We start from the raw sequence: 24,053 nt of genomic DNA, 5'->3' as shown, positions 1-24,053 counted from the left end.
GAGCCGCTAATCCCCATGGTCCTGATGGAGTCCCCAGCATCCACTACGGACTATGAGAAATAGATTTATCGGTAAGTAAAATCTTATTTTTCTCTCTCTTTCTCTGCTTTCCCCTCTTTTCTCATGTATTGCCTCTGTGTGCTTGAGGGTCTCTGTTTCCTGTATAGTTTGTTTGCCCTGCATAGACTGTGTATTTATCATTCTTATCCTCCTGCCATACTGATATATAGCTTCTATTGCTGGTTTTGGTGTGGAGGGGATGATACATGGCTTCCCCATACCTTCAGACCATTTGTATGCTCATCAGACCACATCCAGCATGTCCTCAGATCTTCACACATGCATTTACATGCCCATAAAATCTGCCACAAGTTCTCAGATCTCCTCACATGCCACTTTTATGCCCCCCCCCACATGCACTCAGACCTCCCCACGTACCAGTTAATGCCCATCAGACCACCCCCTGAAGTGCTGTCTTCCTCATGTGCCTTGAATAATGCCCATCAGACCCCTTCATATCAGACCTCCTAATATGACCCTTGTAATGCCCATGAGACTTATCCACATGGACCTAATAATGCACATCAAGCATGTTGCTTACTGCAGTAGAAAACCCTACCTTGGTTCCCATGCAACAGAGAAGAGGGCAGCATGAGGGCACACATCAGTCTCTTCCTCAGCCCACATTGGCAGCAGAGAGTCCTGCCGTCTGCTGACCTGGTTAGCTGCAAGGTTGCATCCAATCATTGTTGCAGTTTGATAAGTGCTGCACAAAGTAGTGTAGCCTGTGTAAATAGCTAGCTCAATTCACCTAAATTGGAACTTGACCACTGCCGCTGGCAGCTTTGTGAATATACCATGGCATAGACTTTAATTTTAATTATTTTTAATGAATAAGAATGAAACTGGATAACAGATAAGTGCATAAAACAGTTGCCATTTTTATAGCAGAAATTTGTATTCCTCCTTCAGGATCTACCTTGGGTACCTTGCGTGGCGTCAGAGGAACGGGCACCAGTTGGTTAAAGCTTTTGAGCTCCCAGGATGCAACGGTCCAGCCTTTCTATAACCCCGCCTCCTGGCTGAGGGAATTGCGTTATTTTGTTTGGTGCGGCAGGAGCGGAACCACTGAAACGGTGTGGCTGTTCTTTTTACAGCCACAAGCTTTATTTTATATACTGTAGTCTTTTTTTTTTTTTTGAGCATTCTTTCTATGCGTCTTAAACGCATAAAAGATAGTCGGTCCAACAACTCTCCACCAGATCGTGGCAACGGTTACCTCCATGTAAACACTGCTGTTTCAGCGGGGGCCAGCTAGATGTACTAGCAAGTCCATACTGATGATCCCAGGCTGCTTCTGGAGAACGGGGAGAAGGTAAGGCGTATTTTTCGGTTAGCAGTTTAAGATGCATATAAACCAGCCTTACTGTCTCAGTTGGAGACTACTGGACAGTCGCTGATGCTGCTGCCACCTCGGGTGCACCAGCGCTAGGTCTCAGGGATCATAGGTTCTGGGGAATAGTAGAGGCCGTGATCCCTGGGGTTGGTGTCAGCAGTGGGGTGTAAGACGCTCCCCTGGTCGCCCCTCCCCCCAGTTTGACCAGTTTCCCGCCATGAACTGATATTTCTGCTTCCGTCTGAGATGCTTAAACATTACAGTTCAGTCTGAGTCGCTATGTGGCTGTTTTCACTGGTGCGTTTGTTTCCTCAGCCAGCTGTTAGCGGCATGGTCGAATACGGAAGCGGTATTTAAGTCTCCCTGAAGCCCGCTCTTCTGAGGCAGGTGATACAGCACTGAGTTCCTACCTACCCTGGTGGTATTGAGTAGTTGATAAAGTGCCTGATGCAAATGAATGTTTGAACATTTACTGCTGTATTATTCGCTGTGCGTCTGAATACGCTAGTTCCCCTGGTATAAGGTATTGCAGTAATGCGTTTTCCTACCTACTTATATGTATTGTGTAGTTTAAACTGTGCTCATTATGCAAATATATACTAATGCATTTTATGTGACTGTTTGCTAGTGCGGCTGCTGACTTTAAAGTTTGTTTCTGTCAGTTTTGCTTTCTTTTTCATCCACTAGGGGTCACTGGAGTACTCTTGGGATATGGACGGCGTAGCAGAAACAAAGGCACTGAATATTTAAATTTAGAACTCTCCACCCCTCCATATCCCAGAGTACCTCAGTGTACGACCTCAGTGTTTTTTCTGTGCTCAAAGCACTAACATCGGCTTGTGGGAGTTCCCACACTTTGTGGAAGATTTTATTAATTTTTCATTTTTACTTTTTATTTTTTACTTTTTTCAAAAGCACATCCCTTCCCAGTTTCAGGAAAAACGTGGGTCCGGGATAGTGCCGCTGCACGGGCAGCGCATGGCGTGTCGGTCCTCACAAAGAGCACCCTCACAGCCACAGGCAGCCCACTGCTCCTGCAACAGCTGGACGGAGCTTATACATAGAAGCCCCGTCGCAGCCATGACTGGATGACTGAAGAGCTGGACGGAGCTTACACATAGAAGCCCCGTCGCAGCCATGACTGGAGAGCTGGACGGAGCTTACACATAAGAAGCCCCGTCGCAGCCATGACTAAGATCACTGGAGAGCTGGACGGAGCTTACACATAAGAAGCCCCGTCGCAGCCATGATCAGGGATACAAGCAAGGTAGGCTGGGGAACGGGGCGGTCAGCGCAGGCTGCCGCCCCGCTATGTTGGTTTTAATATGCCGCTTCCGCCGCTCATCCGCCCGCCACAGCCCCAGCCGCTACGTCTGCAAGGTCCATACAGCGCTACGTCCGCCCGTCCCAGCCGCTCCGTCCGGCCGCCCAGCGCCATACGGCCGCAGACGCTCCCTCAGTTCTCAGCACTAAGACTGTGATAACCGGGCCGCCGCTCCGTCCGGCCGCCCAGCACCATCCACCCGCAGATCAGTGCCAGCGCTAAGAGGCTGCAAGAAGGCCTCCCTGCAAGTCTTCCCGGGCTTCCCGCAGAGACACAGCGTTACAGGGGGGAAGAGGGGCGGTGGAATCTGGCGGATCACAGCGGCAAGGGTATGTAAAATACCTATATGAACAGCAGCACAGTGTATATGCAGCTATATATATTTATAATGTATTGTAACCTGTCCTGTGAGTTTCACTGTATAATAGGCTATTGAGCCTATATTACTTTCTGTGATTATCACTGTATAATAGGCTATTGAGCCTATATTAATGTTTGTGATTATCACTGTATAATAGGTTATTCAGCCTATATATTAATGTCTGTTATTATCACTGTATAATAGGCTAGTGAGCCTATATTATTGCTGTATAATAGGCTATTGAGCCTATATTAATGTCTGTAATTATATTCATAGAGCATGTGTTGTACCCTGCCTGTGATTATCACTGTATAATAGGCTATATTAACACGGAAACAATTGTAACTTGTTCTGTGATTATCAGGGTCAGCATGGCAAAGGGGCCATTTTAACCATGCTTCCTGTTGTTTTCCAGTTTGTAATTCTGGAACATTCCTGCCCTACATCTCTAAGCCACCAGAGGCGCAGGGGTGTTAGTGGGAATTTGGTTCGGGTTTCACATAAGCTGCCCATGTGAACTGCTTTTCACATAAAGAATACTCTGGTTTGTCTTCAGATCGAATAAATCTTTCGCCTTTTACTAAAGATTTCCGTGGAGAGGAACAACCATGAGTTTCATATAATTTTTTGATGCCTGCCTACGGCTGGGCTTAATATGCTTTTCAGCAATAAAAATATATATATGACACATAATAACTTCAATAAGTCGTGCAAGTGTCTGTCCGTTGCCTATTGTGGTGTCTGTCTGCATAGCGAGTAAGGCTCTAGCGCAGACTAAAAATAATTTTAAAGATCCTATGTTAAGCATTGGCAATTCAAATTAAAGGAGCGGTAACATCGGAGTCTCGGAAGTTACTCCGCCAGCTCTAACGAAGGACAGTCTTTCCAAAGGGCCAATTTCCCTTTGGGTACCAGGGTGTTTATTTAACTGGTCTTATAATTTAATGCACGATTCTATGTCAAATCTCACAGCGATAACTACGAGTGAGAAGGGTACATTAGACCAGCACTCAGATAGTGCGGGGTTTTTGACAACCATACATTGCTAAAACCCAGTGAGTCAATGTCTCCATTTTTACAGAGACTGAGTAGACTCTAACCACTATTTAATCGTTTCCACATCTAAATGACGCGATCCGCCATGGGTGAGTTCGTCTGTGTCAAACATTATAAAGACCCAATATACATTTGGGTCACTAGACTCTATGTATGGAAACAATGACGATCACTGTTAATGAGAAGCTGCAGAGTATATCTGTAAAGCTTCTGCTAACGCCGGTTACTTCGATTCTCACTTTTCATCGTCGCTAGTTTCAGCACGACAAGGCCAGAGCTTGTTTGGTCCTAAATTTGATATTCAGCCATTACCGCATCCAGTATCAAAATGGAAATACTTGTGCCGGCGTTTAATCCCTTTAGTCTTCAGTTTTTTCAAGGCGGTGGTACAAAAACAGTCACGCCTTGTAACGACAGGACGCTACAGTCAACAAGCCAGTGGCTTGACGACCTATTAGGCCATCTCCATTTTCCAATTGTGGAAGCGCGTCTTTACACGTTACATTTGCGGGGTTTCCAGACATCAACTCATGGATGTCTCCGCTATTTACAGATTAAAGGACAAGACTGCCTCTGTCGAACGGTTTGGCAGGTTGCCATTTAGTCTCTGCTGGTTTCAGCTGTTTTTATTTCCAGGCATAGTACACCAGCAGAGTCAGGGTTACTTATTCCCCTCTGTTTGGGGTAACAAAACCAGACAGCTCCGTCGCAGTCTCAATCAGCAAGTCACTTACTGCAGTTTGAAAATGGATTTTCTGCGGTTAGTATTTGCATATTTGGAGCCACAAAATTGCATAATTGCACTTGATCTTCACAATGCGTATTTACCCATTCCGGTTTGGTCATCACAGGTTCTAGCGTTTGCAAAACGCCACAACCATTAACCATTTCAACTTCTACCATTTGGCTTCTTGTCAACGCCTCGGGTATTTACCAAAGTGATGTTGGTGAGGATAGCTCATCTCAGAGCCCTGCCAGTGACAATCGTTCCATACTTAGACGATCTGCTCATAAGAACTCTGTCTCAACAGAGTTCCTCTTACTTGCGCTACTAATGTATACTACGGTGGCAGGTCAAGTTCAAAAACAATCGCATCTAATTCCGTCTGAACGACGTCAATTCCTAGGTAAGATTATAAATACGGTAAATTACAGACATTTACCTACTACACCAGCAAGAACAAATATACCATCTAGTAATTAGTGCAAAAGCCACGCACACTAGCGGTACATTGGTGTATTCGCCTGTTAGGAATAATGATGTGTTTTCAAAGCGCTTTAGGTCGTCGGGCTTCACTCGCGTTTCCCACAGGGGGGCGAGGGTGTATATACTCTGGACGAGAGTCTCAGAGGTTCAGGAGTTGTAGTTAAAAAAAAAAAAAAAAAAAGGTCAGCGACAGGGGTTCTAAAGCGGATCACGACAGATTGCTGTCGATAAATGTCCTGGAACTCCGTGCAATTTACAATGCACTACATGCTTCGCTTTCAGTCTGACCAAGTGCAGTCAGACAACGCAACGGGAGTTGCATACACAACAACAGGGAGGACCAAGAAGCCGCATGGCAATGCGGCAGGTAGCTCGAATCCTCAATTGCCCAGAACACCATTATGTGATGTTGTCGACGGGGTTCATTCCGCTAGTGGACATCTGTTAGACAGATGATCTCACCCGTCGGGATTTATATCCTGAAAACTGGGCATTAAATCCAGAGGTGTTTCATATGTGAATCCACAGGTGGGGTTACCCTCAGGTATACATGAGGGCATCTCGCCACAATTACAAACGCTCAGTATGTGTACAGAACGACAGATCACAAGGGCAGTGGCGGTGGAGGTTCTCACATTCGTGTGGTCATACATCCTCGTGTATCTGGCTCCACCATTTTCCGCTGCTCTCTCCGTTGCTAAAACGGATCATAAGACAGTTCGTCACAGTCATACTAGTGATATCTCATGGGTTTCGGAGAGCTTGCTTCTCGAATCTCCAAGGAATACTTGCACACGATCTTGGCCCGCTCATAATACGTCCAACCTGTTACAACAGGGACCGTTCTTTTACCCCTATTTACCTATGTACCGCGGCTGCGGTTGACGGGGTGGGGGTTCAGACCGCCCTCTTAAGAAAAGAAATAGGGCATTACAGTATCGGTTATACCAACCATGTTACGAGCTAGGAAGCCGCTTACGGCAGCTCATTATTACAAAATTTGGTGTGCCTATATAGGTGGGTGTGAAGCTCGGAAGTTTCCGACATCATCTTTCAAGTTACCCGTATTCTGTTATTTTACAGACGGGGTGAGATGGAGAACTGAGTTTATCTGCACTGAGGGTGCAGGTATCTGTGTGGTCAAGTTATTTTCAAAGACGTTTGACTCTATTGCGTCGGTACACACCTTTTCTACAAGGTGTCATCAAATGCAGCCTCCATTTATCCCACCTACAGCGCCATGCGACTTGAGGCTGGGTTCAGATTTCTTACAGTTTTCATATTTTGAACCCTTACAACAAATGGGGATTAAGTTTCTCACTTGGAAAACGTTTTCTTCTAGCCTTAGCTTCGGCAAGGGTTTTGTTTTCATATTTGGGTGCCTTGTATTCCAAGCCACCGTATTTGAGTTTTCTCATGTCAAAGCAGAACTTCGGACGAATTCCGATTTCTTATTCTTCACATCAATAAACCAATAGTGGTTCCTGTGTTGACAGCACATTCTAGAATTCTGAATGTGGTACACGCATTACGCGTCTATATGTCCCTAACGTCTACAGTACGTAATACGGATACGTTGTTTGTTCTCTATAATGCGGCCAACTGGGGTTAGCCAGTTTTCTCAGCAGACATTATCCAGTTGGATCAAAATGACTACAAGTCAGGCTTACTTGAAGGCTAAGTTACAGTCGCCTTCGTCAGTAATAGCTCATTCCACAGGTTCTGTGGGAATGTCAGGACCAGCTGGTCGTGGAGCGTCTACGACGCGGCTACATAGCCTTCAGTGCACACGTTTGTGCGCGTTTACACGTTATTAAACGGTTGCGGCATCAGCATCTAGCTTTGGCTGCCTACTGTTACAAGTGTCAAACAGCTCTCCCGCCCACAAGGGAAGCTTTGGTACGTCCCAAGAGTACTCCAGTGACCCCTAGTGGATGAAAAAGAAAATAGGATTTTGGTACTTACCAGGTAAATCCTTTTCTTTGAATCCATAGGGGGCACTGGACGCCCACCCAGAGCAGTTTTACCTGGGTTGTGTTAAGCTCACAGGGGCTTAGAGTAACACATTTTACCTGGTTTGTATTAAGCTCAAAGGAGCTTATGGTAACACATTTTCACCGATTGGTTCAAATTATAAAGGTCTATCGGTTATGGTGTCAACTGTTTAGTTGACAGTAACGTTATGGGTCAACTTTGTTGTTGTCCGTTATGTTATAGGAATTCTCCATTGTCAACCTCTCTATAGTAGTTCGCTCAGTAAAAACACTGAGGTCGTACACTGAGGTACTCTGGGATATGGAGGGGTGGAGAGTTCTAAATTTAAATATTCAGTGCCTTTGTTTCTGCTACGCCGTCCATATCCCAAGAGTACTCCAGTGCCCCCTATGGATTCAAAGAAAAGGATTTACCTGGTAAGTACCAAAATCCTATTTTCTATCTCTATTGATTCATACCCTCAATGCTGGTGCAAAGCACGGTAGGATCTGATTGTACTAAACTTTAAAAATCATTTAAGTGAGGACTGTCACATTGATGCGTAGTTATACACTCGAGTGTGTGATTTAAATTGTTTCTATGTCCAAGAAAGGCAAGGGTGAAGAGGCAACTACATTAACGTCATGTTTGTCCTGCAAAGCGAGGTTAAGCTCTCAAGACCTGGTACAAGATGGGTTATGTGCAAATTGTTATGATTTTCCATAAAAGCCTTCTTAATAAACCGGCTTCAAGCCAGGCACCTGTTCAGACACAGAAACCTTCTTGAGCATCTTTAGCATAGATGTTATCCAATTTGGCTGAGCGAATGGCGCTAGCTACGTTACCAGGTTTGTTACCTATTTAACCCTTACATGCAACATTCACCCTGGATTATGCCACATCCAGTTCTGGATTTAGTTTAGACGTTGGCTACCAGAAAAATATGACTGACAGGCCCAAGGATTTAAAATCCGATAGATATGGAGCAACATCTGATGAAGCTGGTTCCTCCCATTCTGAATCTGCATCTAGAGAGGAGTATCTTACCTCAGTAGATATAACTGAGTTAATTCATGAAATTAAATCTATTCTGTCTTTACAGGAGGCAGTAGAGCCTATGTTAAAATCTAAGGCTGTGTACACACGGCACTATGCGCCGTACAGCCCGACATTTACTTTGATGGGGTTGGAGCCGGGCCCCGCCGATATAATCAATGTTGGGCTGCCTGCACAGTCTATTTTTTCTTGCGGTGCCGATCCCGCGGGAGCACGCATCGGTATGACAAGCTGTGTACACACGGTGCGATATGCACTAACTTTCCTTAAAATTTTGACTATAGTCAAAACCGTAAAGAAAGTTAAGTGCATATCGCACCGTGTGTACGCACCTTTAGGCTCCTGTTTTTAAATGTCCGAAAACTGTTAAAGCAGAATTTCCGAATTCAGATCAGCTGACGGAAATAATGGAAGAGGCCTGGGTTACACCCAGTAAGAAATGTAAGATTCCTAAGAAATGGGGTTCTTATTATCCTCTTCCTGCTGTGGACTGTTTAAAAAGGGAAGTTCCTCCCAAAGTAGATGCACACGTAGTTCGACTACTGCACAAATCTACACTACCTCTGCCTTCAATATCATTAAATGATGTAACAGACAGAAAGATTGATGGTTTTCTTAAAACAGTTTTCTCCTTAACAGGGGCAGTTATTAGTCCAGCTATGGCCACAGCTTGGGTGTCTAAAGCAGTGACAGGCTGGGCGGAAGCTTTGGAAGATGATCTTTCAGCAGGAGCAAAAGAACAATAATCCCATCTTGCAAATTTAAAGCAGACAGCTGTTTTTATGGAAGAAGCAGCTAGAGGGTTATGGGTATAGTAGCTTCTCAAGCATCCGCTTCCTCAGTAGCAGCTTGTAGAGCTGTTTGGCTATGTACATGGAAGGCTAACTCTGAATCCAAGAAGGTACTAGAATCTCTGCCTTTTGTTGGAAATATTCCTTCGACATATAATGTTAAACCCAGATTTCTGGCTTTCTGGTCTTTTCAGGCCCATGGTAAAGCAAAGGGAAAGATTTACAGCAAACAGTCTCAATGGGATAAATCTGGTAAGACTAAGAGAGCTTGGGCAACCAGACGCCCGACTTCTATTTGCACAGGTTTGGCAGCAGTCCACTACAAATACCTGGGTGCAAGAAGAGGTGTTTCACGGTTATGCATTCTCCTTCAAGAAACGCCCCCCTCAAAAATTCTTCTGTACCAGTCCATCTCTTGTGGAAGTGAAGGCAAAGGCCCTACAAGAAGCAGTTCAGAAGTTGCTACAATCAGGAGCGATAGTACCGGTTCCTTAAGCACAGCGGGGACGGGGTTTCTATTCCAACCTGTTTCTAGTGCAGACAGAAAGTGGGTCCTACCGGCCCGATCTCAATCTTAAAGCTCTGAACAAACACATTTGAGTGCCTCGATTCCATGTTGAAACTTTGCGTTCCATTTTCCTGGAAATGTAGCCAGGGGATTTTATGGTGTCCCTGGATATTCAGGATGCTTACCTACATGTACCTGTAGCACCTTCCCATCAGTGTTATCTCAGGTTCGCTATCCTCCAGCAACATTTCCAGTTTCAGGCGCTGCTCTTTGGACTGGCTACAGCTCCAAGAGTGTGTACCAAGATTATGGTGGTTATAGCAGTTTATCTTTGTCGTCAGGGAATAAGGATTTTTCCATAGCTAGACGATTTGCTAATCCTGGCTCAGTCCCAGGAAACTCTGCAATGCCATATTCAGGTAACAATAGCCTGCTTACAGGCTCACGGCTGGCTCATAAAGTGGGCAAAGTCTTCCTTAATCCTGTCACAATGGATGACGCATCTGGGAGCTGTATTGGATACATGTCTTCAGAGACTCTTTCTACCTCTGAACAAAATATCTACAATACAGGCGAGGATTCAGGGATTGGTACATCCGGAGAGTATCCATACATGCAGCAATGCGAGTTCTGGGATCAATTTTCTTGACATTCAACATTTTAGAATATGCTCAATTCCATTCAAGATCCCTTCAACATCTGATTTTCTCCAAGTGAAACGAACAGCATCAGACGATAAAAACTCAACTATTTTTTTCTTTCTCGGATATTGCGTCGGTCATTAGCCTGGCGGCTACAGACATCCTATCTGGACAGATGTTGACACTTTTGGATCTCAGACTGGGAGGTTCTGACAACAGACGCAAGTCTTCAGGGCCGGTGAGCCATGACAGAACAGTACTTCTTCCAGGGACACGGGACCAAGGAAGAAAGTTGCCTGCCAATCAACATTCTGGATCTTCGGCACCCTTCTGGCAAAAGAAATACTTTGCGGCAAGTCGATTTAGATCCGCTCGGACAATGCCACGGAAGTAGCCTACCTCAATCACCAAGGAAGCACTCGCAGGCGAAGGGTAATGAAGTAGGTAAACCGCACATTTAGGTTGGCAGAACTTCATCATCCAGCTGTGTCCACAGTATTAATACAGGGAGTCCTAAATTGGGAAGCAGAATTTCTCAGACTACACGACAGTCATTCAAGCGAATGGGCCTTGCACCCAGAAGTCTTTCAGATTCTAGCAAACGAGTGGGGTCTGCCGAAAGTGGACCTCATGGCCTCCCGCATATGGGTCAATAAGAATGGATCCCGAAGTGATCTTCGTGGATGCACTGTTAGTGATATGGGCATTTCATCTGGCATATGTTTTTACCCAAATCTCCCTGTTGCCCAGGGTGATTCGAAAATTCAAATAGGAATAGGTTGCCGTGATGCTAATAGCTCCGGTGAGGCGTTTCAAGAATTCTAGCATTCCCTCAAGCAGGAATGAACAAAGGTCTCCACTTACCTTCCTTGAAGGTTCAAGTGTCCACATTAACTCTCTATGGTTTCTAAAGAAAATTGCTAACCTACAGGATGTTCACACTTCAAGTTGCCCCACTTGAACCACTGAATCGTGTGGATCTCAAATGTTTTTTCTTCTGGCAATTGCTTCAGCTAGAAGACTATCAGATGTTGGGGTGCTATCGTGTCGCCCCCCCTCCCCCTTTCTGGTATTCCATCCAGATAGAGCAGTTCTACAAACTAAATCCGGTTTTCTTCCTAAAGTGGTCTCTAAGTTCCACATCAATGAAGTAATAGTAGTTCCGGCTTTTCAGGTACTGGACCTCTCGGCAGGAGATGCATCATTAGATGTAGTTCGTGCTCTAAGGACCTATATGGATCGTGCCAGTGTCATCAGAAGGACTGCCACACTCTTTGTTCTATACTGTTTTCACAAGAGAGGATGGCCAATAAGCAAACACTGGCAAGATGGCTTTGGATGACTAGCTCAGAAGCATACTCTCAAGCTGATCTCCCTATCCCGGATAATGTTTTTGCCCACTCTACTCGTTCAGTAGGTCCTTCATGGGAATCCCACCATTGTGCTTCAGCTGATCAGCTCTGTATGGCAGCCACATGGTCATCAATTAACACATTCTTTAGACATTATGCCTTTGATATCTTTGCCTCTCAGGATGCTGTATTTCAGCGAAGGATTCTCCTGTCCAATCAGGAGCGTTCCCTCCCTTAGTTGCTGCTTTGGGACATCCCAAGGTAGATCCTGTGGACTACTGTGGACCCCGAAGGAGAAATCAGGAGTTATGGTAGATTTACAATCGATAACTCTGTTTCTCCCAAATCCCCAGTATCCACAGGGAACTCTCCCTGACGCACCTAATTTGAGAATCTTTACACTTGCTAATCTCTCCCTTCTGGTTTGGAAGTGTGTGTATGTTCTTCTCACCTGAATAGGTCTACCCTCTCGATAAATCTGCTCCTGTCTTGAGCTTTGAATCCAACTGAATTCCCTGAGCCAGGAGGCAAGCTTTATAGGGAGGCTTGACTGCTGCATCTTGGATGCTCAAAAGCTTGAACCGTTTGGGGCCCATTCCTCTGACGCCACCTATTACCCAAGGTAGATCCTGAGGATACTGTGGACTTTGGAGAAAGAGAGTTATTGACCGTAATCTATCATAACTCCTGATTTCTCTCATGAGGCAGTAATGTGCTGCTTTTCTGTGAGTGATGCTGTGGGTTACACCTGTGGAGCGAAAGTGTTGTGATTTTGTGATTAGGTTTTCGTGACAGTTGGAAGTAGTTCTGCTGTGCAGTTATGCTAGGAGGTGTGCAGTCAATGTGAAATCTATTCTTTATTTATTATTAATTATTGGAATCTCTCAAGCAGATCACTAAAACAAACTCTTGATTGGACCATATCACTATCCACTTAAATCTACCAAACAAGAACATTGAGGTTTATCAAAATATCTTCTGCAGATACAGGTTGAGTATCCCATATCCAAATATTCCGAAATACGGAATATTCCGAAATACAGACTTTTTTGAGTGAGAGTGAGATAGTGTAACCATTGTTTTTAGATGGCTCAATGTACACAAACTTTGTTTAATACACAAAGTTATTAAAAATATTGTATTAAATGACCTTCAGGCTGTGTGTATAAGGTGTACATGAAACATAAATGAATTGTGTGAATGTACACACACTTTGTTTAATGCACAAAGTTATAAAAAATATTGTCTAAAATTACCTTCAGGCTGTGTGTATAAGGTGTATATGTAACATAAATGCATTCTGTGCTTATATTTAGGTCCCATCACCATGATATCTCATTATGGTATGCAATTATTCCAAAATACGGAAAAATCCGATATCCAAAATACCTCTGGTCCCAAGCATTTTGGATAAGGGATACTCAACCTGTATAGCATATTACCTGTTCCTTGTGGGTGTTAATAGCTTTTCATAGTTTTTCCTGTAATGTTGTTTCTTCACATTCTACATTACAGTCTAATTTATGCTGTTAGACTCCTAGTTAAAACATCATTTTTTGTTTGTTTTTAAGGAAGATGACCATAACAATAAAGAAATAACTGGAGATGGTGGGAAAGAGGAAAATAATGGCAAAAACAAAGAAGTGTGCAGCATGGTAAATATTTGGACACTATAGATATAATAACTATTTATAGTCCTATTACTAATATGTGATTTAACCTATGTTCTTTATTGTAGGATCTTGCACATCATGACCCTGAAGAATTTACAAATAATAAAGAGATTATTGATTTCTTGGTAAGTCTCTAGTTTCTTTTATCAAAATTATCTTTCTGTCCTTAAACTTGGTAAATGAAAAGTTTAAGACATCTGACCTAACTTTATGGAAAAAATGCGAAGATGAATTGCAACCCAACCAATTAACAAGCAGTCTCTAATTTTGTTTACTGCAATAACTGAAAAATATCTCCTTACTTATATGTATTGTACCATGATGTACTTGCTCTGTCTGTGTTTTGTGCTGTGTACACTGTACATACGTAAATGTATGCAAATGTAAGGATTGATGTCAACACTAGTGCCCATACAGAGACTAAACAGCTGATTTTAATAGCTCTGCATTATTTAACAGAACATACAACGAGTGTTTGTAAAGCAATCTGTGTTTTCTTACTAGGAGTTTCTAAAATGGATATACTGTATGCATGAAATAGTGTTGTACTGTCTGGCTTATAATGTGACGAGCTATGATTTCAGAAATAATTTGTCTGATGCTATGAAGCCAGTGGATTGTTACAAATAAGAAATGTGAAAGATTCCCCCCTTCCCCCCCCCCCCCCCCCCCCCCCGTTTTTTTCTCTTTACCTTTTAGATAAATAGGATATAAATTTGTATCCATATTTGTCTATTAATTACTAATGTCGCTCTTATATCTTGCAGGGTAGTTTCAAGATTTTTAAACAAGATCATATGTCATTTATGTTGAAAGTGATTGAGAAATTGGCAAATGCTTTAGTCCAGTACAAGAAATGCTGTGAAGAAATGGAGGAAAAGGTATGCCTTTACTCATATACAACCTTTGATAGATTTTCTCCTCCATCTGGGGAACACTGAACACCAGTGAGGATAGGTAAGGGCATTTGAAAAAAATAAAATAAATATTAGCACTTTATTGGGTTATTTATGATGGTATACAAGCTTTTCCTTTATACCCCCATCTCCGTTTTTATTTAAGCGCTGCAAGGATAGCAGCGTCGAGTATAGTCAGAGTAATTTTCTTCTCTTTTTTTTTGGTGTGTGAAAGAATTCTGCAGATTTACATTAGTTTGTGTGTATGTGGGGTGCCTACAGGGTCGTATCTACCCATTGGCCAGGATGGCACTCACCATGGATGCCAGCCAAGGAGGAGCGCCGCCTAGCCGTGTCACCCGCGGCCATGGGGTAGATTAGTTTTGTAGATGCTGCAGTATCACCTGTCTCGCGCCCCCTACTCTCGCCAGTTAAATCCTCACCTGCAGAAAGTCCGTAACCGACCGCGGCAGCAGCTACTGTTCCTGATGCCGGCACTGCACCTGACCTCACTACAATCGAGAAACTGTGTGTGTATCGAGGGATCCGCACAGGTCCGCAGATTAGGAGTCAACTAGGCGGTGCCCTACTCCATAAACATAAATCCAAATACTGTATATACGTTGCAGAAAAGAGGGCACTCACAATATCCACAAGAAAATATTCTTCAGTAGGTCATTTTAATAGAATACTGCATATCAGGCCGTCAACTTTTCCATCATCCATGTGATCTTTGTCATGGAATAAATAATTTTTTCCTCTCAAAATTCTACACACAATACCCCATAATGACAATGTGAGAAAAGTTTTTTTTTTTGTGATTTTTGCAAATTTATAAAAAAAAAAAAACTAAATCACATGTACATAAGTATTCACAGCCTTTGCCATAAAGCTCAAAATTGAATTCTGATGCAACATGTTGCCACTGATCATCCTTGAGATGTTCCTACAGCTTAATTGGATTCCACCTGTGGTAAATTCAGTTGATTGGACATGATTTGGAAAGGCACACACCTGTCTATATATATATATATATATATATATATATATATATATATATATATATATATATATATATATATGGCAGATGTGGACCGGCACTCCTCCTGATGGCCACTCGTGACCCTGGTGCCTCCTGGTAACAATGTGCAGTATCCCAATAAAGATGACAGCGGCACTCAGGGTTTTGTAAACATGCAAAAGTTGTATTCAAAACGTGACTTGGCTTATTTATTCACGTTTTGAATACAACTTTTGCATGTTTACAAAACCCTGAGTGCCACTGTCATCTTTATTGGGATACTATATATATATATATATATATATATATATATATATATATATATATATAAGCAAGCCAGCTGGACGGCACTCACGGAGACTGGATATATTCAACAAACAGACAGCTGAAGCTGGTGGGCAGTCAACGTTTCAGAATGTTACTTCTTTTTTCAAAAGAAGTAAAATTCTGAAACGTTGACTGCCCACCAGCTTCAGAATGGACCGGCACTCTCCTGGCTTGCTACTTTACTCCGGTGCCTTCTGAAACAAACTTGCAAATTCCCAAAAGAAGACAGCGGCACTCGAGGATTTGAATGTATCAAAAAAGTGTAATCAAAGCATACAGGTAGCCAACGTTTCGGGGCTCACATGCCCCTTTGTCAAGGTGTGTAACACATCTTGACAAAGGGGCATGTGAGCCCCGAAACGTTGGCTACCTGTATGCTTTGATTACACTTTTTTGATACATTCAAATCCTCGAGTGCCGCTGTCTTCTTTTGGGAATATATATATATATATATATATATATATATAGGCCCTGGTCAGGGAGGTGACCAAGAACCCGATGGTCACTCTGTCAGAGCTACAGCATTCCTCTGTGGAGAGAGGAGAACCTTCTAGAAGGTCAACCATCTCTGCAGCAATCCACCAATCAGGCCTATATGGTAGAGTGGCCAGACGGAAGCCACTCCTGTGCACCTGAATGACTCTCCGACCATGAGAAACAAAATTATTTGGTCTGATGAGACCAAGATTGATCTCTTTGGCGTGAATGCCAGGCGTCATGTTTGGAGGAAACCAGGCACCGCTCATCATCAGGCCAATACCTCCCTACAGTGAAGCAATGTGATGGCAGCATCATGCTGTGGGGAAAATATATTTAGAGCGAAAGAAGAAGATTGGGGATGTTTTTCAGCAGCAGAAACTGGGAGACTAGTCAGAATAGATGGAAAGATGAATGCAGCAATGTACAGAGACATAATGTATGAAAACCTGCTCCATAGCACTCTTGACCTCAGACTGGGGTGACAGTTCAGCAGGACAACGGTCCTAAGCACACAGCCAAGATATCAAAGGAGTGACTTCAAGACCATCTCTGTGAATGTCCTTGAGTGGCCCAGCCAGAGCCCAGACTTGAATATGATTGAACATCTCTGGAGAGATCTGAAAATGGCTTTGCACCGACGCTTCCCATCCAACCTGATGGAGCTTGAGAGGTGCTGCAAAGAGGAATGGGCGAAACTGCCCAAAGATAGGTGTGCCAAGCTTGTGGCATCTTATTCAAAAACACTTGAAGCTGTAATTGCTGTCAAAGGTGCATCAACAAAGTATTGAACAAACGCTGTGAATACTTATGTATATGTGATTTCTTAGTTTTTTTTTAAATTTTAATAAATTAGCAAAAATCTAGAAAAAACTTTTTTCACGTTGTCATTATGGAGTATTGTGTGTAGAATTTTGAGGGAAAAAAATAATTTATTCGAGTTTGGAGTAAGGCTGTAACATGTAACGTAACAAAATGTGGAAAAAGTGAAGCTTTGTGAATACTTTCCGGATGCACTGTATGTAGATAGAACACAGGGAATTTGCAAATTGGATTCGCTCTTTGTCCTTTATGGCATCCATAAGCGCGATTGGCCGGCTTCTAAACAGGCCTTGGCCGGCTCACCTCGACTGATTATTTGTCACGTCTGCAATTTAGCACACCAACCGACCCCTGCTTTGGTGCATGTCCATTCCACCAGGTCTGTGGGGACTTTGTGTGGTTTGTTGTGATGCCTCTGCAGAGCAACTCTGTAAGACGGTCATATGGTCCTCTGCCCACACTTTCATAAATTTTACAGCTTTGATATCTTAGCCTCCGCCGGTGCTGGTTTTGGGCATATGGGGGTAAATTTACTAAGATGGGAGCTCTGTTTAAGATGGGGTGTTGCCCATAGCAACCAATCAAATTCCAGGTATTATCTTCTACAAGGTGCTAGATAAATGAGAAGTAGAATCTGATTGGTTGCTATGGGCAACGTCCCATCTTAAATAGAACTGCCATCTTAGTAAATTTACCCCATGGTCTCAATTGCAGCACAGGAGTTTCCCTACCTTAGGGGGACAGCTCCGGGACATCCCATGATTCCTAGTGTTCCACATTGATGAAAGTGAAAATAGGATTTTGGCTCTTACCTGTAAAATCCTTTTCTCTGAGTTCATGGGAACGCTGGGTATCTGCTCTTGTGCCCCTGGCTGGCTGAGGGAACTTCTGTTACGGAATTTCACTCAGCAGCAGACTGTGTGCCTGGGTTTGAATGTTTGCAGGTTTTTCTTCTCTTCTGCTCCTTCTCCCTGACCTTGGGTTAATTAAGATTTACAGGCTAGCTAGGTTGGAAATGAGGAGGGATCCTGTGCTTTCAGGGAATGACGGTAACTGTTTGGTAGTATTCATTCTAGCACCCTGCACTTTTCAAATCCTATGCAGTTCCTCTTTCCTGCCTGGGGTGTCCCTCTCTGCTCTGGTGCTTCTCAGCACACACAGGTCTGGATCACAGCACTGAGTAACAGATCAGAGTGTGCTGGGAAGCATCACAGCAGAGAGCGACACCCCAGGCAGGAAAGAGGAACTGCAGGGATTTTGAAAGGTGCAGGGTGCTAGAATGAACACTAGTTTGGTGACTTAGAGAAAATTATTTTACAGGCAAGATCCAAAATCTCATTTCTCTGACGTCCTAGTGGATGCTGGGGACTCCGTCAGGACCATGGGGATTAGCGGCTCCGCAGGAGACAGGGCACAAAAATAAAGCTTTAGGATCAGGTGGTGTGCACTGGCTCCTACCCCTATGACCCTCCTCCAAGCCTCAGTTAGGTTTTTGTGCACGTCCGAGCAGGGTGCAATCTAGGTGGCTCTCCTAAAGAGCTGCTTAGAAAAAGTTTTTAGGTTTTTTATTTTACAGTGAGTCCTGCTGGCAACAGGCTCACTGCAACGAGGGACTTAGGGGAGAAGAAGTGAACTCACCTGCGTGCAGGATGGATTGGCTTCTTAGGCTACTGGACACCATTAGCTCCAGAGGGATCGAACACAGGCCCAGCCATGGAGTCCGGTCCCGGAGCCGCGCCGCCGACCCCCTTGCAGATGCCGAAAAGTGAAGAGGTCCAGAAACCGGCGGCAGAAGACTTTTCAGTCTTCATGAGGTAGCGCACAGCACTGCAGCTGTGCGCCATTGTTGTCACACACTTCACACCAGCGGTCACGGAGGGTGCAGGGCGCTGCAGGGGGCGCCCTGGGCAGCAATGAGAATACCTTGTTCTGGCTAAAAAATACATCACATATAGCCCCTGGGGCTATATGGATGTATTTAACCCCTGCCAGGTCTCAGAAAAACGGGAGAAGAAGCCCGCCGAAAAGGGGGCGGGGCCTATTCTCCTCAGCACACAGCGCCATTTTCCCTCACAGAAATGCTGGTGGGAAGGCTCCCAGGCTCTCCCCTGCACTGCACTACAGAAACAGGGTTAAAACAGAGAGGGGGGGCACTTATTTGGCGATATGATTATATATATTAAGATGCTATAAGGGAAAAACACTTATATAAAGGTTGTCCCTATATAATTATAGCGTTTTGGTGTGTGCTGGCAAACTCTCCCTCTGTCTCTCCAAAGGGCTAGTGGGGTCCTGTCCTCTATCAGAGCATTCCCTGTGTGTGTGCTGTGTGTCGGTACGTGTGTGTCGACATGTATGAGGACGATGTTGGTGAGGAGGCGGAGCAATTGCCTGTAATGGTGATGTCACTCTCTAGGGAGTCGACACCGGAATGGATGGCTTATTTAAGGAATTACGTGATAATGTCAACACGCTGCAAGGTCGGTTGACGACATGAGACGGCCGGCAAACCAATTAGTACCTGTCTAGGCGTCTCAAACACCGTCAGGGGCGTTAAAACGTCCTTTTACCTCAGTCGGTCGACACAGACACAGACACGGACACTGACTCCAGTGTCGACGGTGAAGAAACAAACGTATTTTCCTTTAGGGCCACACGTTACTTGTTAAGGGCAATGAAGGAGGTGTTACATATTTCTGATACTACAAGTACCACAAAAAAGGGTATTATGTGGAGTGTGAAAAAACTACCTGTAGTTTTTCCTGAATCAGATAAATTAAATGAAGTGTGTGATGATGCGTGGGTTCCCCCGATAGAAAATTATTGGCGGTATACCCTTTCCCGCCAGAAGTTAGGGCGCGTTGGGAAACACCCCTTAGGGTGGATAAGGCGCTCACACGCTTATCAAAACAAGTGGCGGTACCGTCTCCAGATAGGGCCGCCCTCAAGGAGCCAGCTGATAGGAGGCTGGAAAATATCCTAAAAAGTATATACACACATACTGGTGTTATACTGCGACCAGCGATCGCCTCAGCCTGGATGTGCAGCGCTGGGGTGGCTTGGTCGGATTCCCTGACTGAAAATATTGATACCCTTGACAGGGACAGTATTTTATTGACTATAGAGCATTTAATGGATGCATTTCTATATATGCGAGATGCACAGAGGGATATTTGCACTCTGGCATCAAGAGTAAGTGCGATGTCCATATCTGCCAGAAGTTGTTTATGGACACGACAGTGGTCAGGTGATGCAGATTCCAAACGGCACATGGAAGTATTGCCGTATAAAGGAGAAAAAGACAACGTCTTTTCAGCCTCAGTCCTTTCGTCCCCATAAGGGCAAGCGGGCAAAAGGCCAGTCATATCTGCCATGGGATAGAGGAAAGGGAAGAAGACTGCAGCAGGCAGCCCATTCCCAGGAACAGAAGCCCTCCACCGCTTCTGCCAAGTCCTCAGCATGACGCTGGGGCCGTACAAGCGGACTCAGGTGCGGTGGGGGGGTCGTCTCAAGAGTTTCAGCACGCAGTGGGCTCACTCGCAAGTGGACCCCTGGATCCTACAAGTAGTATCCCAGGGGTACAGATTGGAAATTCGAGACGTCTCCCCCTCGCAGGTTCCTGAAGTCTGCTTTACCAACGTCTCCCTCCGACAGGGAGGCAGTATTGGAAACAATTCACAAGCTGTATTCCCAGCAGGTGATAATCAAAGTACCCCTCCTACAACAAGGAAAGGGGTATTATTCCACACTATATTGTGGTACTGAAGCCAGACGGCTCGGTGAGACCTATTCTAAATCTGAAATATTTGAACACTTACATACAAAGGTTCAAATCAAGATGGAGTCACTCAGAGCAGTGATAGCGAACCAGGAAGAAGGGGACTATATGGTGTCCCGGGACATCAGGGATGCTTACCTCCATGTCCCAATTTGCCCTTCTCACCAAGGGTACCTCAGGTTCGTGGTACAGAACTGTCACTATCAGTTTCAGACGCTGCCGGTTGGATTGTCCACGGCACCCCGGGTCCTTACCAAGGTAATGGCCGAAATGATGATTCTTCTTCAAAGAAAATGGACGATCTCCTGATAAGGGCAAGGTCCAGAGAACAGTTGGAGGTCGGAGTAGCACTATCTCAAGTAGTTCTACGACAGCACGGGTGGATTCTAAATATTCCAAAACCGCAGCTGTTTCCGACGACACGTCTGCTGTTCCTAGGGATGATTCTGGACACAGTCCAGAAAAAGGTGTTTCTCCCGGAGAAGAAAGCCAGGGAGTTATCCGAGCTAGTCAGGAACCTCCTAAAACCAGGAAAAGTGTCAGTGCATCATTGCACAAGGGTCCTGGGAAAATTGGTGGCTTCTTACGAAGCGATTCCATTTGGCAGATTTCACGCAAGAACTTTTCAGTGGGATCTGCTGGAAAAATGGTCCGGATCGCATCTTCAGATGCATCAGCGGATAACCCTGTCTCCAAGGACAAGGGTGTTTCTTCTGCGGTGGCTGCAGAGTGCTCATCTACTAAAGGGCCGCAGATTCGGCATTCAGGACTGGGTCCTGGTGACCACGGATGCCAGCCTGAGAGGCTGGGGAGCAGTCACACAGGGAAAAAATTTCCAGGGAGTGTGATCAAGTCTGGAGACTTCTCTCCACATAAATATACTGGAGCTAAGGGCAATTTACAATGTTCTAAGCTTAGCAAGACCTCTGCTTCAAGGTCAGCCGGTATTGATCCAGTGGGACAACATCACGGCAGTCGCCCACGTAAACAGACAGGGCGGCACAAGAAGCAGGAGGGCAATGGCAGAAACTGCAAGGATTCTTTGCTGGGCGAAAAATCATGTGATAGCACTGTCAGCAGTGTTCATTCCGGGAGTGGACAACTGGGAAGCAGACTTCCTCAGCAGGCACGACCTCCACCCGGGAGAGTGGGGACTTCATCGGGAAGTATTCCACATGATTGTGAACCATTGGGAAAGACCAAAGGTGGACATGATGGCGTCCCGCCTGAACAAAAAACTGGACAGGTATTGCGCCAGGTCAAGAGACCCTCAAGCAATAGCTGTGGACGTTCTGGTAACACCGTGGGTGTACCAGTCGGTGTAGGTGTTCCCTCCTCTGCTTCTCATACCCAAGGTACTGAGAATTATAAGACGTAGAGGAGTAAGAACTATACTCGTGGCTCCGGATTGGCCAAGAAGGACGTGGCACCCGGAACTTCAAGAAATGCTCACAGAGGACTCATGGCCTCTGCCGCTAAGAAGGGACTTGCTTCAGCAAGTACCAGGTCTGTTCCAAGACTTACCGCGGCTGCATTTGACGGCATGGCGGTGGAACGCCGGATCCTAAGGGAAAAAGGCATTCCGGAAGAGGTCATTCCTACCCTGGTCAAAGCCAGGAAGGAGGTGACCGCACAACATTATCACCACATGTGGCGAAAATATGTTGCGTGGTGTGAGGCCAGGAAGGCCCCACGAAGAAATTTCAACTCGGTCGATTCCTGCATTTCCTGCAAACAGGAGTGTCTATGGGCCTCAAATTGGGGTCCATTAAGGTTCAAATTTCGGCCCTGTCAATTTTCTTCCAGAAAGAATTGGCTTCAGTTCCTGAAGTCCAGAAGTTTGTCAAGGGAGTATTGCATATACAACCCCCTTTTTGTGCCTCCAGTGGCACTGTGGGATCTCAACGTAGTTCTGGGATTCCTCAAATCACATTTTAAACCGCTCAAATCTGTGGATTTGAAATATCTCACATGAAAAGTGACCATGCTGTTGGCCCTGGCCTCGGCCAGGCGAGTGTCAGAATTGGCGGCTTTGTCTCACAAAAGCCATATCTGATTGTCCATTCGGACAGGGCAGAGCTGCGGACTCGTCCCCAGTTTCTTCCTAAGGTGGTGTCAGCGTTTCACCTGAACCAGCTTATTGTGGTACCTGCGGCTACTAGGGACTTGGAGGACTCCAAGTTGCTAGATGTTGTCAGGGCCCTGAAAATATAGGTTTCCAGGACGGCTGGAGTCAGGAAAACTGACTTGCTGTTATCCTGTATGCACCCAACAAACTGGGTGCTCTTGCTTCTAAGCAGACGATTGCTCGTTGGATTTGTAGCACATTTCAACTTGCACATTCTGTGGCAGGCCTGCCACAGCCTAAATCTGTCAAGGCCCATTCCACAAGGAAGGTGGGCTCATCCTGGGCGGCTGCCCGAGGGGTCTCGGCATTACAACTCTGCCGAGCAGCTACGTGGTCGGGGGAAAACACGTTTGTAAAATTCTACAAATTTGATACCCTTGCTAAAGAGGACCTGGAGTTCTCTCATTCGGTGCTGCAGAGTCATCCGCACTCTCCCGCCCGTTTGGGAGCTTTGGTATAATCCCCATGGTCCTGACGGAGTCCCCAGCATCCACTAGGACGTCAGAGAAACTAAGATTTTACTTACCGATAAATCTATTTCTCGTAGTCCGTAGTGGATGCTGGGCGCCCATCCCAAGTGCGGATTGTCTGCAATACTTGTACATAGTGTGACAAGAACACTGGGATAGTGTTTGAGGGCAGGTATATTTGTCCCAGGTTCTTGTCTTACATGTTTTAGAAAATGTTAACTTCTAGGAAAAATGCTTTTTGTTTTGTCTGAACCTTTTCAGTTTGCTGTAAAAGCTGGGTAAAGGCTCTGAGAGAGAGATAAGGCGAGTTCTAGACATTGGGCCCAGTTCGGGTCTTTGGCCTCACAGAGGGCTAATCAGGGTTTCAGCTGTGTAAGTGTGTTATAGTGCTGCTAACCTGATTAGTATGGGCAGACTGCCTGGGAAGGCTGAGGGATCTGTGTGTGAGAGACACGCTTTCTGATGCAAGTGAGCTATACAGTATGTACTGAAGAACTCTGTGTTTTGTTTAGTGACAGTTAGGAATATCTTATGTTTAGTTAGTGCCGGACAGGCAAGGTATTTTTATTTTGGGGTTTGTTTTATTTTCTGTTTCAATAAAACTGGCCGGGGTCAGTTGTAACAGAAACTGGACTTGTGTTGTTCCTCAGCTGCTGCGTGCTACCATATTCCCCAGGAAAAGGCGCCTTGCACCCCTACAGTGTTACAACTGTTATTGTTACAAAAAAATCGGGTTGTTATTGTTGTGAGCCGTCTGTTCAGAGGCTCCTACGTTTGTCATACTGTTAACTGGGT

General features: G+C 44.9%; 1 protein-coding gene and 1 non-coding gene across 4 annotated transcripts in view; both read left to right on the top strand.

The window, feature by feature from the left end:
* LOC134927810 (mediator of DNA damage checkpoint protein 1-like) overlaps nucleotides 1–24,053 on the top strand; it is an 840,332-nt gene that overhangs the window by 456,731 nt on the left and 359,548 nt on the right. For all 3 annotated transcript variants that reach the window (XM_063922788.1, XM_063922787.1, XM_063922786.1), the window contains exons 14-16: nucleotides 13,238–13,321; nucleotides 13,405–13,464; nucleotides 14,107–14,220. In XM_063922788.1, coding sequence (XP_063778858.1) covers nucleotides 13,238–13,321; nucleotides 13,405–13,464; nucleotides 14,107–14,220 — 258 coding nt within the window. The remainder of the gene's footprint in view (nucleotides 1–13,237; nucleotides 13,322–13,404; nucleotides 13,465–14,106; nucleotides 14,221–24,053) is intronic.
* Nucleotides 3,618–3,732, top strand: LOC134931248 (U5 spliceosomal RNA). Its single transcript, XR_010179048.1, has one exon. It is a non-coding gene; the product is annotated as a U5 spliceosomal RNA (small nuclear RNA).

This window comes from Pseudophryne corroboree, chromosome 5, assembly GCF_028390025.1.
Source record: "Pseudophryne corroboree isolate aPseCor3 chromosome 5, aPseCor3.hap2, whole genome shotgun sequence".
Classification (NCBI taxonomy): Eukaryota; Metazoa; Chordata; class Amphibia; order Anura; family Myobatrachidae; genus Pseudophryne; species Pseudophryne corroboree.
Note: the sequence above shows the minus strand (reverse complement) of the source record. Positions and strands in the feature narration are given on the sequence as shown.